Source organism: Rhyacophila brunnea, unplaced genomic scaffold (assembly GCF_057557595.1).
Source record: "Rhyacophila brunnea isolate RB1 unplaced genomic scaffold, BYU_Rbru_1.0 scaffold_7, whole genome shotgun sequence".
Taxonomy (NCBI): Eukaryota; Metazoa; Arthropoda; class Insecta; order Trichoptera; family Rhyacophilidae; genus Rhyacophila; species Rhyacophila brunnea.
Genome location: NW_028233339.1, coordinates 36,938,365 through 36,954,122, shown reverse-complemented (window position 1 = coordinate 36,954,122; position 15,758 = coordinate 36,938,365). Strand labels below are relative to the sequence as shown.

The 15,758-nt window shown below is 33.3% G+C and overlaps 1 protein-coding gene across 1 annotated transcript; it reads left to right on the top strand.

The window, feature by feature from the left end:
- The first annotated feature begins 2,199 nt into the window (after window positions 1–2,199).
- rogdi (rogdi atypical leucine zipper) lies at window positions 2,200–15,758 on the top strand. The gene is made up of 7 exons (XM_085957588.1): window positions 2,200–2,241; window positions 5,758–5,829; window positions 8,842–8,973; window positions 9,855–10,012; window positions 12,002–12,122; window positions 12,514–12,723; window positions 15,493–15,758. Exons 1-7 carry the CDS (start codon window positions 2,206–2,208, stop codon window positions 15,559–15,561), a joined length of 798 nt encoding a protein of 265 aa, XP_085813714.1. The 5' UTR covers window positions 2,200–2,205; the 3' UTR covers window positions 15,562–15,758.

The window sequence follows — 15,758 nt, the reverse complement described above, 5'->3', positions numbered from 1 at the left end:
GTAAAAAACAATCTGTTGACAGGATATGAAGCTGCGAGAAAATACGGGATCCACAATCTACAATTATTGCTCATGTTTACGAAAGAAAAGAAGACAGTTTTAGCAGAAGTACAATATTACCCAAAGAGATTGAAACTTCTTTGGCAGAAAATTTGCAGGAAAAGCACGGTTTCTGTTTCGCAAAAAAAGTAGTCCTTGAATTAATTGGACGATATAATACAGAAAATAATATTAACACACCGTTTAAAAACGAAGTACCCTGACACGATTGGTTTATAGGTTTCGAAGAAATGAGTTATTATTTTAAAAAACTGCAAGCTGTAGAATGTGCTCGCAAAAAAGTTTGCGATTCTTTTGTAATCAATTGGTAGATACTATAACCTGTTTTATTAAACAGTACAAATCTTAAACCTGAATTTAAAAGATTGTCCACAAAATTATAATATAATGTTGACAAAACAAGTTTATCCCATGATCCTTCAAAAAGTAAACTCATTAGTCGCATCAGATTTCCGTCAACTACGATACACTAACTAATAAAAAATACGGCATTTTTGTTTCGGGACACCACTAGCTCTTCATGCATTAGTATGACACACTTACCCCAAAAAAATGTTTTAGTCCATTTTTGTTGAAATTCTATACTAAATATAGTTTTAACCAGTGGCGGCTCGTCCATATGCACTGCGGAACTGCAGCACCCCCAACCAAATTGAAGAAAATGTAATATTATAATATACATAAATTTATGTATATTATAATATGAAAATATCAATATTATTTAAGCGTGTATTAAGCTTGCCCGTGCACCGATACATCCAATAATTATCATACACTTCAGTATTAATATCAGAAAGTGACCATCTTTATGACTTTATGCAGTTCCATTTTTCAATGGAATATGCTTGAGTGGGTGAAGGAGGGACGCGGGGAGCGGGGCTCGCAGCTGGAAGCTTGATCGGTACTGCCGGTCCGACAGTTTTTCGCCGTTTCTGCGTTCGCACGTGAGCACGCGCACGAGGAAAGAAATATAGCTTTAATGATTTACTTATTAACATTGTTAAAACTTATTTCTGCAAGCAATTTATGCAAAGTTCATTATTTTAATTATTAATGTAGGTACCTACCTAATTAATAATTTATATTTAATTTTGATGTTAATAGTAAAATATAGGTAATCCAAATAAACATTTTTTTTTATTTTTAATCAATCGCAGCACCTCCACATATCTTATCTATGAGCCGCCACTGGTTTTAACTGAAGACTCATCCATGTAATACATTATAGTTTTGAAGTGCTTTTGGAATAAAGATGGATTTAGTTACACTTACCCCAATATTGGAGTAAGTGTAAAAACTGACTAGTAATCAAAAAATATTAAAATGTTGTAGAGGATAAAAGATATAGGTACAGTGGGTTCCTTCTGTACAAATTAATTGTAATGCTTTTGTTGATTCTACGGTAAAGTTTTCAATTACTGTTTAAAACACATCTATTCATCATGAACCAAGTTGAAATTCATCTCATTGGTTTCGATGTCACACCACCCCGACTCATCTTACTTATTTTATTTATTTTTAACATTCCAAATGGCACCCCTCCAGTTATTTTTGGCACTCGACCTAAAACATTCCAATTTGGTTCCTCTAACTAGTGAGTCTTACCATACATTTTTATTTTCTCGTATTAAAGTTTTCTTAACTTTGTCAAATAAATTGCAAATAGAGGCTGATAATTAAAATTTTTAAAATTTACCATATTTTTACGAATAGTGACTTTCAAAGAATGAATTTGAAATACGTTTGAAAGAATGTTTCAATACAACCACCATCAAAATTATATACAACATGAATGCGTTATATGAGTAAATAGAGCTTTTAGAAACGTCAGTAATAATATTATTCGCGTTTTGTAGGAACAAAGTTCCCTATTGATTATTGTATAACAAAAGTTTTGCAAAATATTTTAAAAGGACTAAAATATTCTTTGGAAGTCTACTAACATTTAAAATAATTATGATCTAGCGCTTTTAGAAGCACTGTATAATAGAGATTTAGCGAGGCGATAGTGCTGCCGTTTCAATAAAAATGTGTGTGTGTTATAAAAAATATTTCCTTAACTCAAAAGTGTATATTTTTTAACATTGGAAATTAAATTATGCTTAAGGCAACATTTATATGTCAAATACAAATTAAATTGTAAAAATGGCTGACAGTGAGAAGGAGGAGGCTATGAATTTGGTAAAAACATATTTTTAATTTATGCAGTTTACTTAAATTAATTTTGACAGACTTCAGAAAGCATTACTGATTGTTTGCGCGTGAAAACAAAAGTGGTTTCATTCATAAGTTTACTTCCCAAATACCATTACCTTCAAAACAAATACATTATCGAATAATAAATCATATGACTTGAAAACATCGAGTACACATTAAAATGATCTTGACATTAATTTACGAATATTTAATCATATTGTTATTGCAATTGCAATGGATGGATAGTCATTTTAAAATGATATTCTAATGACCTCGAGAGAGTGTATTGATTGATATCGGTGACAGAAAAACAAAGTGAAATACGCTTGCACAATAATTCATTGATGTTAATTATTAGTCTCGTACCATCCGCCAGTCTCGTGCATTATAACAACTAATTAATATTCATGAACTATGCAGATCTATTTCAAAACTCCTCTGACAAAATATTGTTTCTTTTTTCCATTCCCAGACGATACCTACATATTTTTATTTTAACTTACACAAACACAATTTGATGACTGATTACAATCAAATTATTTATTCCTTTTTATCTATCAGAAATCTAATCTGATTGTAAAATATTAATCCTCAGAATTTAATCATTTAATGGTAAGTAGATTTACTATTATTATTGAACGTACTGGAAAGGTCTACGAACTATGTAATTTTGTTTGGATACCTAAGTAGGTATACTTTGGTTTTTGGTTTACAAAATTCATTTTTTAGTAAAAGAAAGCATAATGTTAGGTAATAGATATTGTCAGAATCAAATAAAAACTGTGCTTATAATATATTTTATTATATGGTATGGAACTCCATGGGTCGGCTAAAAATGTCAAAATATTCAAAAAATAAAATATGTTAATCAATGGTATTGTATACACAGTGATTATTTGTATGTATTATCTTTTGCGGTAATAGTGCCGCAGATGCCCGCATGAGCTTTTATAGCTTTCTTTTTAGACCAAACCAACCTAACCTAACCTACCCTAACCTACCCCAATCTAACATAATCTTAGTGTGTGATAATGATGCATCAACATGTATGAAAATATCTAATTTTAAATTAACAATCATCGGATCGAAAAGCATCTGCGCCGACAGAAAAAGGAATATGCATGGAATAAAGTGTTTTCCGTTAAAAAAAAATTATAAAAGCTCATGCTGGCATCTGCGGCACTTTAACCTCTTTTGCCGCTACAGCTCAATTGTAACTTTAGATCCATGGTTTCCAAACTTTATGTTACTACGCCTCCCTTTTAAAAAAATCTAATCTTGGCGCTTCCCCCCATTATTTCATTTATAGGTAATAATAAACGCCTTTATAAATAGTTAAAAATGCACAAATACAAAACTGAAAAAAAAAATATAAAAATAAATAAGGTTGTTATACTTTAAATTTATTTGTTTTTCATGCGATGAATGTGCTTGTTAGAACAAAGTGCTCTTTTTCTACTAAACGGGATCGATATTTGGATTTCATTGCAGCTAATGAAGAAAATCCCGTTTCGCACAAATATGATGTTACGAATGTTAGCAGTACTTTACAACTCGCATTGCTTTTCTTGACAAAGTATTATATTATTCTTCACTTAGATTCAACCAAAATTGAACTAGGGTTTTTGTTTCAATGAATTATCGCATGATAATTCTACCAATTTTTCCTTTTCAATCCAAATTCATCATCGTTCATTGACAAATGGATTGTATCATGGGCCCCGCATCCTGAAGCGGGCCCCCAGGTCAGGATCTTTGGCACGCAAACCTACTTTTCGCTGAGGTTAAGGGCAGTGTGGTCCTCTAAAGTAGTGTTTCTTAAATTATGCACGGGAGTTATCATTTATGTATATCAATCATCATATAGATAGATAATACATCAAATTACAACACACAACCACATATTTAAACTATTTAATAGCCCTGAAATAAAGTAGCGCCGCAGGCGACTTTTTTTACTATTATAAAATTAATCTCCATATCTTCAGATAGGTTTGCAAACAACCTTTTATAGGATTGTTTTTTTTATGTGGTTTATAACTAGCAGCCATTTTATAAACTATGCATTTGCAAACTACAAACCTATGGCTACATTAATTGTGTTAAACTTTTCGCGCCTCCCAGTTCTTTAAATCGCTGCGTTAGATGGTCTTCTGCACCTCAGTTTTTAAGGCTGTACATTAGTCACAAAGTGATCCGGCGATGCATACGTATAGCTGTAAAAATACATGATACCTATATGATTTCTTAAATCTTGATTTTTCATTGCCCGAAACAAACGTATTGTTATCTAATTATTTTCGAGCTGGGATAAACATTTATTGTAATAATTTATTTTCCAAGGGCAAGAATAGAGTTTTTAAGACATGTTTAATTAATTTTTCGTTCAAAATTAATATCTGGCGCTCGAAAATGCATGTCACCATGCATCAACACCATGCTACTTACTTAGTGAGGTGTCACATGACCGATGAATCTGACCTAATAGTGAACGGACTTTTCATGGTGTAATGTTTTTTATTGATTTTGTTTCTGTAAGTATTTTTCCATCATACATGTGTTCCAGTGGTGAATGTAGGCTGTTAAGATCCAACATAAGTAGTGCACACTAAACTTTGTCGGTGAAACGTATTTGTTTTTTAATTGAACAAAGACTACAATGTGTAGATAGTATTTGTTAGTTTATAAAATTCAATTAAACCATGCCTAATCCAAGCCATATACATAGATAATACACAAAGAAATAATTATAAATATTTTATAGATAGAAGAATATTTTTTATTGATTATGGTATGATTTAGGCAGGGCTTAATGAATTTAAAAAAAACTAACCAATACCATCTGTAATATTTATTCTTAATTAAACGAAAACAAATAAGTATGACTGAAAAAGTCTGCACTATTTTTGTCAGATCGCCCATAGCATACCAAAACTATTAGGTTTGCTTTAGGCAGGGTTTAATTGAATTTTAAAAACTAATCAGCACCATCTGCAAATTGTATTCTTAGTTCAATGAAAACAAATATGTATGGCTGACAAAGTTTAATGTGCACTATTTATGTTGAATCTTAACAGGCTACCTCCCTCCGCCCCTCATCACAGATGTGTTCATAAAATATCAAGTACAACTTCGTTTGTTAGTGAAATAGAAGTAAACCGGAGTTATTTCGCTATTTGCTTTTTATAATTGTTTACTAATATTATGTTTGCAAAAGAGAATATTGTATTAAATTTGCAGTTTTAAAGATTTTGCAATTATATCAAAATGGCAGAATATGGAGGTTACTGACATTGAAAATGACTAGTAGTGTAATTTTTCTTCCTCCACGAATATCCATGACCATCTCCTGTCTCACGCTATTGTGATATTTTCCTCATTTTTCTCTAATATTTTTCTCTAATATTCTTATAAAATTTTTGCAATTAGATCCAATGTTTTAAAAACAAAAAACCCTACCTACATAATAATATAAAATATTTGTATTTTTTTAATTTCCAGCAAATGGAGTTTGAATGGGTACTACATGAAGAAGTACATGCAATATTACATCAGCTTCATTCTGTACTTGTTGTAAGTGTAAAATCATAATATCTAACTTTTGTACATGGCATTAAGCATAGGTATGCCTTGATAGGTATCTATCATCGAAGTTGAATGGGATTACTGAAGTATTTAATGCGTGAAGCCTACACCCCTCCATGGAATAAGCCAAACCGAATCGTTTATTACCCTCAAAACTTACGCTGTTTCCGTTTACAACCATGTACTAACTAGTTGAGTGTTCATGGAGGTGCTTGCGAAACTGTATACAGAAATCGCTTCGTGTTCCATAATGCTCCATTCAAATAACGGTGTTTGTACATGCACGTCTATTTGAAACAAGTATTCCTTAAACATAAACAGAAAAATATTTTCCTCTATGGCCACTTTTTGATGTCTATGGGCACTTAACTGTCAAATAAACGATAAATTTTCGCATTTTGCCGCTAGATATCCCTGGTAGTCTCTATATGTTGAACTCGCTATTACATACTTTCATATTTCTTTTATTTTTAGATTTAATACTACATTATGTTACGTTATTTAATAAATATATAATCATTACAATATTTATTTATAGGAAATCTCTTAACGTGGAGGGTAAACAAATAAAAGTAAATAGTTATCGTGATAGTATAGGTACCTACCATATAATTATTATGCATAAATCGAATCCAGCACAATCATGTGAATTGAGTTGTTAAAAATATAATATTATATTTATTAGATTTTCATGAATCTGCATCTGATGTGTATTTACTAACGAAACTCTTGAATTCGAAAGCGTCGTCGCTTTTACGAAATTTGCAGCATTGTAGATTAGCTTCATCTACGAAAGCAAAGTTTTGTATAAATAAAGCAGTCATGATTGAATAAAATGAAGCACCAATTATAGGATCAATTGTAAAATAGATAATACCATTAGACAATAATCAAAATAATTCACAGAATCATAATGAAATACGGAAGACAACAAGTACCTATGACAAATATCAACAAACACGGGCTGTCAGTTGCAGCAATCTGTCAAACATTGACTCTGGCAAATTTTGCAATCGGTTCGCTAAATTATGGTAGAGGGGCATTCTTTGTACGGATTCGGCGAGATGCTTATATACTAAATCTGGATGAACGCAATTATACGTTTTGCATGCCATCTCGAGTAAAATCGCATTCGAAAATATTGGATGAACAGGGTACTAGTCTAGATCAGCATACATTTGTCCGTAAACCCATGGTCTTGTTGGATGCTGTTTTGATTGAAGCATGCAAATATTTACTATGTGGACTGTTCAAACTACATTTAATTTTATAGCAATGTTTAACCCAGAGAATATTGCATAACATAAAATGTTCATATTACTATATGATAGGTGTTCATTCATTCTCTTTGGTATTAACAATAATGTTGAAGACACCCTTCTGCCAGATAGAACCTTCTGTTCCTATCAATGCGAGTTCCAGTTTGTCGATAAGTGCTATAATATTTTATATAACAGACAATGCGTAGCCTCACCAATCTTCAAGATTTGTATGGAAATTAGTAGATTAAAAAATTCTTCTGTCACCAATTTCTTATGTTTAGGCTCCTTCTCTAGAAGAAAATTTTCTTCAACATCTTTCATAATTATTGAAAGAGTTACATATTTTCTTATATTAATAGCGTCTGTACACATGCATGGATTTAGTTGCATCAATAGTGTGTATTTTAAACTATCGCGATAATAACTGTTTACACATAAAAGTGCTGACTGTCTCGCCAATCTCATTCTTCAAGAATAAGCGAGACGCAATGTTGTCATTTTATGATACTATTTGACAGTAGTGAAAATCGGTTAACGAGTCTCTGCGCAGTGTTGTTCATTTTTATTTCCGGAGGGTTTCACCACTACGTTCTACTGCACTGGTTCAGATACTGTCCAGTGTTCTGTTCAGGTACTGTTTCAACTGTCGCGTGAAAATTCAGAAGCTTCCGAACTTTTTTGATTCATGCATGCAATCTTGCAGGATAATACATGTTTACACATGCATTTTATTGTTATGGCCGTGATAATACGTACCGTCAGGGATAAGTAACGGGGATAAGTACGTTTGCATCAATAGTTTTACATACATTCTTTCTTCTTTCGACTATGTACATATGAAAAAGGTTGCCAACCCATGAATTCACTGGATAACATATTTTGCTTAATTATAATTAAGTTCATTAATTTTTTTTATCAACTGTAATTTGAACTAAGTGAATTTAAGTATGAAAAATGGTGACATGTTTGTAATTAGAGTTTTTTTATCATCCATTGTGCAAGTAACCACTGTAAGCACAGAAACTATTTATATTGAGTTTGTTTGTTTTCTTATTTCATATTGCCCATGATTTAAAACATGGTGAATTTAATTGATCAATCAAATAAAATACCCATAATACGCCAATATGCTTTCTTTTATAAATTTGGTTTTAAAATTACCGCAATATGATAAGAGTTAAAAAAACATGCATGTGTCTATTTCATATTTCCCACTCTGAGTGATTAAATAGGTATTGACCACAGAGCAGTTAACTAATGTCAATTATCTATGTTCTCACATGCAAACAAATTTGTCATTGCCATTTCAACATTTGTTTATGTATATAAAAACAAATATAGTTTTTAACAACCACTAGACCGTCCATCAAATTATTTTAAAGAAAATACGTAGCGTGGAAAAGCCACAAAAAAAATTGGACCGGGTGGTGTTTAAACATACGTATTTTTCTTGACAGGCGCTTCTTCGCTCTTACGTCTAATCTACCGACTCAAATAGATACCATCTTTGTAATTTAAATCAAGGTTATAACACTACTAACTTGATTCATTGATGCCGTCAGGAATACTTCCACTTAAGTTTTGCTGTATTTTACTGAAGGTTTTTTCAAGTAATGTATTTTTAATAAAGAATATTACATTTTGAAATCTTGTGTCTTCAGTTTTAATAATAATTAAACTAATGATTCCATAAAAAATTATGCACCTTTTAATAATCAACAATTATTTTGGTTTTCAGGAATGTGCTCATCGGTTCCCGGTGCCGTTATATGGCAACGAGGGACAGAAGCAAGATAAATTCATTTTGTCTTCACCACCAGAACAACTTAAGTGTGTTGTGACTCTCACTGGAGACAGTATTACTCATGCGGTACTTATGAAATTTTACCAGCTAGCATTTAAATACCATACTTTCTATATTCATACTTTATTTTATCTATGACTATTCCATTACCCACAATGGCTGTGCGGCTTAAGCATTGATCGGCCTATAGCGTTGTGGATCCCAGGTTCGAATCCCGGGTCTGGCAAGTGCACATATTGTTTTTCAATTTGTCTATGAGTCATAGCATGGACCTAATAGTTTGAGCAAGTGGCTGACATCCATTTATCGTAAAAACAAAATCTGTTAATACAAATCTCCACTCTGTGGTGGCCCATTATGATCCTATTAGGATCGAACATGGTCGGGAAAAAAAATCCAGTACCGTTCAATTATACCAAAATTGTAAGACTGCTGGTTATGCCATATGTGAAAAATATCAGTCTCTTGTGTTTGGAAATATGTTAACAGACACCAACGAAAATTGGTTGCGAGCCATTCACTCGACCCATTGCGTCTATGCTCTGATCTAAACATACATTGATTGAAAAATGGCATGTAAATTTGTACCAGGGGTCAACCCTTGGAAATTTCGTTTTCAGTCGCGATATAGAAGTCGAAGTCTAGTTTGTGGCAAAGACATACCTGAGACAACAAAAGCTGAAGACATAATCAACATTTTCAACGAATGCATAAGGATATGAACCGCACGCCGTAGCACCTTCTGACCTGTTTCGATTAATTAATTTGAGTACTTGGTCAAGAGATCATGGTCATGTCTAGTTAGTATTATTATGTTGACGGTTATGTGGTGTGAACTGGCAACTTGGCTGAGGGTCGAGTGTGCCGCTTAGTGAAGAGGTTGAAAAACACTGATTTAGCGAATTATACTTTGTAACTAATGTGGTTTGTTTTTGATTGATTTATAGGAGATCGGTTTTAAAGTATTACGACAAATTCATTCAGTCTGTCGGACCACTATACAACCGGATAACCCATGGAAATTACAACAGATACAAGACGCCGCAAATCATTTACAGCAAGCTATCGGTCACATTGATAATGTAGATAAACATTATATATTTAGGTAACTATGCAGCTTTATTCATGTCACATTATTTATGTACATAGTTTAAGTAGGTATCTAGCGTGTGGAGAGATGTCATTGTTATCTATACCTAACTAGTACTATGGGAGCTATTTAAAACCTAATTCTGATGCACAAACGTAGGTTATGTTAGGCATAACGCCAATGATGTCACATTTCCGAATAAGAAATGCTGCCAGCTTCAAAATTTCTAAATTTGCTCACTTTATTAATTATTCTTAAATTGATATAAAATTGCAAAAGTATGAAAACTGCACGGTATGAATTAGATTATAATAAATACGACATTAATATTATATTAAACTATAAAAGAATAAATGTTTGTTCAGTGGTGCATATTGATATATTTTTTTTCTACTGTATATTATTGTATATTTCTTTCAATATCATCATCATCAGCCGGGGTCAATCCACTGCTGGATGAAGGCCTCCCCAATTTTCTTCCAACTCTCTCGGTCCTGTGTCGTTTGCTGCCACGTATTTCCGCCGAACTTTACCAGTTCGTCAATTCAGCGACTTTTAGAGCGACCCTGTGGCTGTTTCGTGCCCCTTGGGTGCCATTGGATGACGGCATTTGTCCAGCGGCCGTCCTTTCGGCGAGTAATGTGCCCCGCCCATCTCCATTTCAGCTGTTTGGCAACGTCTAATACATCGCGTACTCCTGTCTGCTTCCTAACCCATTCGTTTCTCTTACGGTCCTTTCGCGTGATGCCCAACATACACGTCTCCATGCTTCGCTGTGCGACTCTTAGTCTTTGGACATCTCTCGTGTTGAGGGTCCACGTCTCGCAGCCATACGTGAGCACGGGTAGCACACATTGGTCAAACACCCTACGCTTAAGACACAATGGTAGGTCACTCTTGAAGATACTATTCAGACGTCCGAAAGCACTCCATCCCAGCTTTGTTCTTCGAGCAATTTCATCGTGCATGCTTCCGTCTATGGATATCTGCTGTCCGAGATAGACGTAGCTGCTGACTTGCTCGAGATGGGTGCCATTATTACAGATAATCACAGGGTCCGAAAAACAGTTTTTTCAATATGATGAATAGCAAACATAATGAATGTCAACAGGTGCTTTGTTTTTCTATATGGATAATATTATTGAATCGCTACATAGTATTATCGAATATATATTTCTATATAAGATTCTTGCAGCCATAACCTGTCATCAATCAATTAAAAAGTCAATCAACAAAAACCTTCTACATACTATGTGTCCATGCAATGGAAAAATTTCAAACTTCGTAAATTGTTGTTTGGAGAGGTTGCTTTTTTTGAATTTTTAAAATTTAAAATTATATAGTTGTATATAATGTATATAGTTTTTACCAAAAAATTTTAACTATATAGAAGGAGTCTTATACAGAATTTCTATTATGACATTTGAATGCATTTACTGAGCGAATGAAGCATGGTTAAGTTGGTAAACTGCACAGTTATAAATACTGCTAAGTTGGCATTTCTGATTTCCTAATTCAAGCAATAGCTGCCAATTTTTGATATTCATCGTGTTTACGCTGTTTAATTAATTATACGTGCAGTTTGTAGACGATTTTGGAGGATTTTTAAAAACTTACAATGCCAAAGTGTTGTATTATTGGCTACTTATTTACTCATTATAACGGATATACACCCAGCAAATTGGAAAATAAATGTGATAGCAGAAGTGTGAAGTTCTTTTCAAATAAAAATGCAGTGTAACTTGTACCTAACCTAATCAGTGGAACAGGGGACTTTTTTGATTCACTTTTAGGCTCCATCTATGTGAAGGAGGTTTTCTTGAATGTCTATGGTTTTTACTGTCTCTTGAAATGAAGTTGTTTTGGATTTACAAGATATACCGATGATATGTGTGGTGTCTCTGCATTTGAATGAAAATCACCAAAGTTAACGTCTTTCAAAGGGTCAACTTGGATGTCTGATTTTGAGCTTAGAGAGATCAAGTGATATTATTTTATTTCCAGGTCTGCTGATGAAGTGATGCACATCGTGTCATGTCTCTTAGGCGCTCTGCAGAGAGCTCGTTCAGCTCTAGTGTTGCCAAAGAAAAAGACGATTGACAAACTAATGGAAAGCCGCAATATGGTAAATTTATTTTAAGTATGCTTTCTAAAAGGCATTCTTATTATGTTCCCACTGCCACTATACAACTCCAAGTTAATTCATCAATGTATGCTTGAGTCAGAGAATCAAAACCTATCTAAATGCCATTTTTAACTTTTCAAAATCTACATTACACTAGAATATCAGATTTCATTAAAAAACTCATTAAATTCGAAGATATAGCTTACTCATGCTCGGTGCCTCTACAGCTATTTCTTATTTCCTCTAAAAACTATCGAACCTCACGGTAATGTGTATGTTTATAGTAAATATGTATGCAATAAAAATATAATTACATTTTGGACTTCATTCATGTCACCGTAAGGTGCTTCTGAATCACCCACATTTCTTAACAAATAAAATGTCATTTCAGAAATCATTATCACCGAACTTGTCTGAGGATTTGGCAATATCTTTCTACATTCAGTCCCACAAATTGGTATTTGCTGCGTACCAGCTGAGTTCTGTGCACGGCACCATGCAGTTTGATTCATGCCAGGCAGATTGCGCAGTGCCCTGGTTAAATGAAGTACTTTGGCTCCTAACTGCAGCTCTTCAGATGTGTCAACAGCTCAAAGATAAGGTAAATGGGACTCATGTAATTTCCATTTTCTTTTATTAGTCATAATCTCATTCAAGACAAGTCACATGATTTATGTTTCGGGTAGCTTTCTTCGCAGACTTAGTACCGGATCTCTGCAAGGATCCCCTGTGGCACTCTCAATTTGATTTGTTCATCCGGCCATCTTACCAGAGCTTTTCTATGCTGCCGTCCGCTTGGCAAATGATAGGGTAGAAAAAATGGGACACAAACATGGCAAAGATTCTGTGTTTGTCTACGGACTCTTAATACAGTAAAACCCCGTTAGTAAGAACACTGATAATTCGAAATTCGCCGTAATTCGAAATTTTCCCGAAAAAAAAGTCCCTTGAACATTATTTTCATTTAAAACCATACCTTTAATTCGAATTTCGTAATTCAAAATGATTTCAGAGCCCCTGGCATATAAAAATATTCAATAAATCATAATAAAGTACACTATTTCATGGGCCAGTCATTGAAAATTGTGACAGACTTTCCTTAAAACATCAAAAATTACTTATTTTATGATGGTAATAAAAATAATCCTGACATTTTATGACCCAATTCGGTAGGCACATCTATAATCAGAAACAAAATTAATGAAAATCAAAAAATATTTTGATTATTTTCAAAAATTTTCTATTTTTCCCCCATACATTTCGTAATTCGTAATTCGAATTTTTTTTCGATTTTGAGTCCATGGAATTCGTATTAACGAGGTTTTACTGTATACACACCTTCGCTGACATGATCCTCTTATTAAGTAGATAAATCTGACGACTATATTAAGCTCATACCTATGTCCAGGTTTTTTTTGTAATCTACCGCGGTGGAACGGCGTTCCGGCCCCTTTTTCCGCAGTATTTTTAATGTTTCAAAAGCAATTAGACGAAACAATGTTTGCGCTTACATAGTACAAGTTAATTTTCCTGAATCTCTTTTGATATATGCATTGAATTCCATTACCATTTCTTCAAGTGAACGTGAATGCGAATTTTCGCAAATGAATCTAATTATTACCCCATTAAGAAGCTTCATTGAAGACCAAAACAGTTTCGGTACTTTTGTTCATCAAACTTGTCGGACCACCTTTGACACTTTTCGATCCTATCAAAATACGTTGATCGGTGGTTACTCAGTGGAAAACATTTGGCCATAGACTCACTAATAAAAGGAATCGAGACAATTTGCCAGACAAGAATTGGACTGAACTTTGGAAATCACCATTGCCACCACAAAGGGGGGGCTGACAGGGCTCTTGCCTGGGGGATCGACTAGATAAGTGAGATAAACGCACATCAAAAATTTTCTCTAATCGTAAAAAAAATCGCCTGCGGCGCTAATTTCCTTCAGGTATATTAACATTTTAAAATATGTGGTTGTGTAATTGCATTTTTTGGTAAATGATTGTTAATACACTGAATACCCTTAATTTTACCTCGAGCACCATTTGAAAAATGCTACTATGTAGCGTCACACTGCCTTTAACCTTAGTGATAGTTTCGTTTCAGGATTTGGGGTTGGGGGCCATGGAAATCACTATATACCAGTGGCGAAGGGTGGAGGTAGGCTGTTAAGATTCGCTATAAATAGTGCACACTAAACTTTTTTAGTCATATGTATTTGTTTTTATTGAACTAAGACTACAATTTACAGATGGTGTTAGTTAGTTTTTAAAAATCAACTAAACCCTGCCTAAACGAAACCATAATAGTTTTAGTCTAATTTGGGCAATACGACAAAATTGTGCACACTTTTTCATTCATAGTTATTTGTTTTCGTTGGATTAAAAATACATATTGCACATATTCTTGGTTATTTTTTTTAAATTCATTAAGCCCTGCCTAAACCAAACTATAATATATATAAAATATTATTCTATTTATAAAATATTCAAAGTTATGTATGATTTAATTGCATAATTTTAGATATTTTATAGATATACATGTATTTTTTGACTATTATCTATTATGGCTTGGTTTCTTAGGGTTTAATTGAATTTTAAAAACTAACCAACATTATCTGTAAATTGTAGTCTTATTTCAACGAAAACAAATATCCATGTCTGAAAAAGTTTAATGTGCACTGTTTATGGCGGATCTTAACAGCCTACCTCCACCCTTCGCCACTGCTATATACTTTTATTCAAATATATGATGTTTTTACAACTTTAGTTGTTTATTTGTATTAATGTTTGTTTTTTAATTTTTCGTGCGCTTCGTGGCATAGGAAAAGTTACTTTAAATGATATTTGAACATAATTTTCTTTAGTAGGTAAGAAGTTTGGCAACAAGTGAGTTCCGGCACCTTTATTTTTCAAAAAAAAGCTCTGCCTATGTCCAATTTAGGTGTTATCTCATGGTGTGGACAAAGACATGCATATATTTTGTTTACGGCCATTTTCTTGGCTAATGATTCTAATGCTGTGAAACCCTTTTCAGTGCTGATTTTGACATGGCGATTATGTCAAAATCGTACACATATACCAGCAGCTGTGTAGGTTTAGCGATTATTATTCCAGTGTGCCTGAATCGGAGCATGTAATCGGGTGGGTTGAGCGAATGGCTAACAATATTATTCCTCATAAAAACATTTAGAAAAACCTGTCAATGCTAAAAAGACCTCGGATCATCATAAATGGTTTCCTAAACTTTTCAATGTTCTCCAGGCTGAGGCGCCACATATATTGCATTATTCTTTTATTAAATCAGTACAGGCCTATTATATAATATATCTTTCTAATCTTGTCTCTCGGTTTATTTGTTACAGATTTGTGTTTTTTCTCAGTATAAGGACTTCACCGTTGGATCGCGTTCCGCTTCTGCAATTTTCTATTGATTCTTTCAATGTTGAATGTATTGTGTCATGATTTTAAATGGTGTTAAAACATTACAAACCTGTAATGCCTTATGACTTTGAGTCGATTGTTAATTAAGTAAGCATTGTTAAAAAAAAAGAGAAATTGTTATTGGATTATGTAGATATGGTAATAAATAATATTCGGGTTTGTTGTGATGTAACAAATACCAAATTCC